The 1,375-nt window shown below is 63.1% G+C and overlaps 1 protein-coding gene across 1 annotated transcript; it reads left to right on the forward strand.

Annotated features, from left to right (window-relative positions):
* On the forward strand, positions 1–1,375 carry SLURP1 (secreted LY6/PLAUR domain containing 1). Its single transcript, XM_035276649.3, has 3 exons — positions 1–79; positions 441–560; positions 1,048–1,375. Exons 1-3 carry the CDS (start codon positions 22–24, stop codon positions 1,185–1,187), a joined length of 318 nt encoding a protein of 105 aa, XP_035132540.1. The 5' UTR covers positions 1–21; the 3' UTR covers positions 1,188–1,375.

The following is a 1,375-nucleotide window of genomic DNA, read 5'->3' on the forward strand; positions in this document are numbered from 1 at the left end:
ACTGCTCCTGAGCACGGAGGAATGGGCTCTCGCTGGGCTGTGCAGCTGCTGCTCATGACAGCCTGGAGCATGGGCTTTGGTGAGTGGGCCACAGGTTGGTGGGGACCCTGCCTCGAGCTTGTCTGCCCACTGCCTAGGGGGCTGGGGCTGTTGGGGGAGCTTTGTGGCTGAGGGCCTCCTTAGGTGTCCATGGGGCGCACCCTCCTCATTCTCAGTGACCCTCCTGGTCCCAGAGCCCAGCTTCACCCTGAGACAGGGGTCATGACTCCATTCTGCAGGGAGGGAGACTGAGGCTTGGTGGAGGGATGTGGCATTCAAGTCTGTGGCTCAGCCAATGGGGCCTTGAAGGGTGTCAGTGGGACTCCTTCAGCCCGGCCTCCTGGTTCTGGGTTGAGGCCCCCGAGGCCAGGCGATGAGCTCTGCCTCCACCCATCGCCCAGGTGAGGCCTTGAGCTGCTACACCTGTGAGCAGCCCACAGACGTTGTGTTCTGCAAGAACATTACCTACTGCAAGCCGAAGGACACAGCCTGCACGACCAAGCTGGTGACGGTGGAGGCAGGTGAGGCCCAGCCCGCAGCAGCCCTGGGTGCCCTGGACTCAGGGCCACATTCCCGACATGCCTCCCTCCTGTGCTGGTGCTCCTCTAGACCCAAAAGGCAGGAGGTGGGAAGGGCAGGACAGGCTGCCACCCTTTAGAAGGGATGCCTTCCATCAGGGTGGCACAGCCCCCTGAGACCCAGTCCTGGGGTCCCCTGTGGGGCTCAAACCCCAGCTCTGGCACAGACCCAGTAGGTGCTGTTGCCACAGCTTCTGGGTTTGGGCTGCCATCTTGGGGCGGGCACTGAAGGCGGTCCGACAAGGCCTGGTGTTATAATTCATAAACAGGTCACAGCTGGAGGAGGCTGGGCCTGGGAGGCTTCACAGATCTGGGCCATTAGGGATGGGGGATCGCAGGGAGGGCAAGGTCGGGGGCACGGTTGGGAGCAGTGCAGCGGCAGGCAGGCACTGCAGGCACATGTGGGTTCTGACGCTGGCCCACCCTGCAGAGTACCCCTTCCAGCAGAGACCCGTGGTGACCCGCTCCTGCTCGAGCTCCTGTATCGCCACCGACCCTGACAGCATCGGGGACTCCCACCTGGTCTTCTGCTGCTTCCGAGACCTCTGCAACACGGAACTCGGAGCCTAGGGCGGCAGGGTGGGAGGCGCTCCTCAGGCGCCTCCTGTCTGACGGGGCCTGGCTCCGCCTGTGTCACCTCCACCTGCTTCCTGCTGCTGGGGTACAGCTCACTCAAGGGGTCTGAGGGGAGAGAACCACACCAGGGGCCCCTCTGCCTTCCACACCCCAAACGTATAAACATAAATTAGTGGAGAGTG

Source organism: Callithrix jacchus, chromosome 16 (genome assembly GCF_049354715.1).
Source record: "Callithrix jacchus isolate 240 chromosome 16, calJac240_pri, whole genome shotgun sequence".
In the NCBI taxonomy this organism is placed as follows: domain Eukaryota; kingdom Metazoa; phylum Chordata; class Mammalia; order Primates; family Cebidae; genus Callithrix; species Callithrix jacchus.

Excerpts from the sequence above, each read along its gene's own strand:
- SLURP1 (XM_035276649.3), top strand. The coding sequence starts at position 22 with ATGGGCTCTCGCTGGGCTGTGCAGCTGCTGCTCATGACAGCCTGGAGC. Across the intron at positions 80-440 it reads AGCCTGGAGCATGGGCTTTG|GTGAGGCCTTGAGCTGCTAC; the intron begins GTGAGTGGGCCA and ends CCCATCGCCCAG. Across the intron at positions 561-1,047 it reads GCTGGTGACGGTGGAGGCAG|AGTACCCCTTCCAGCAGAGA; the intron begins GTGAGGCCCAGC and ends CCCACCCTGCAG.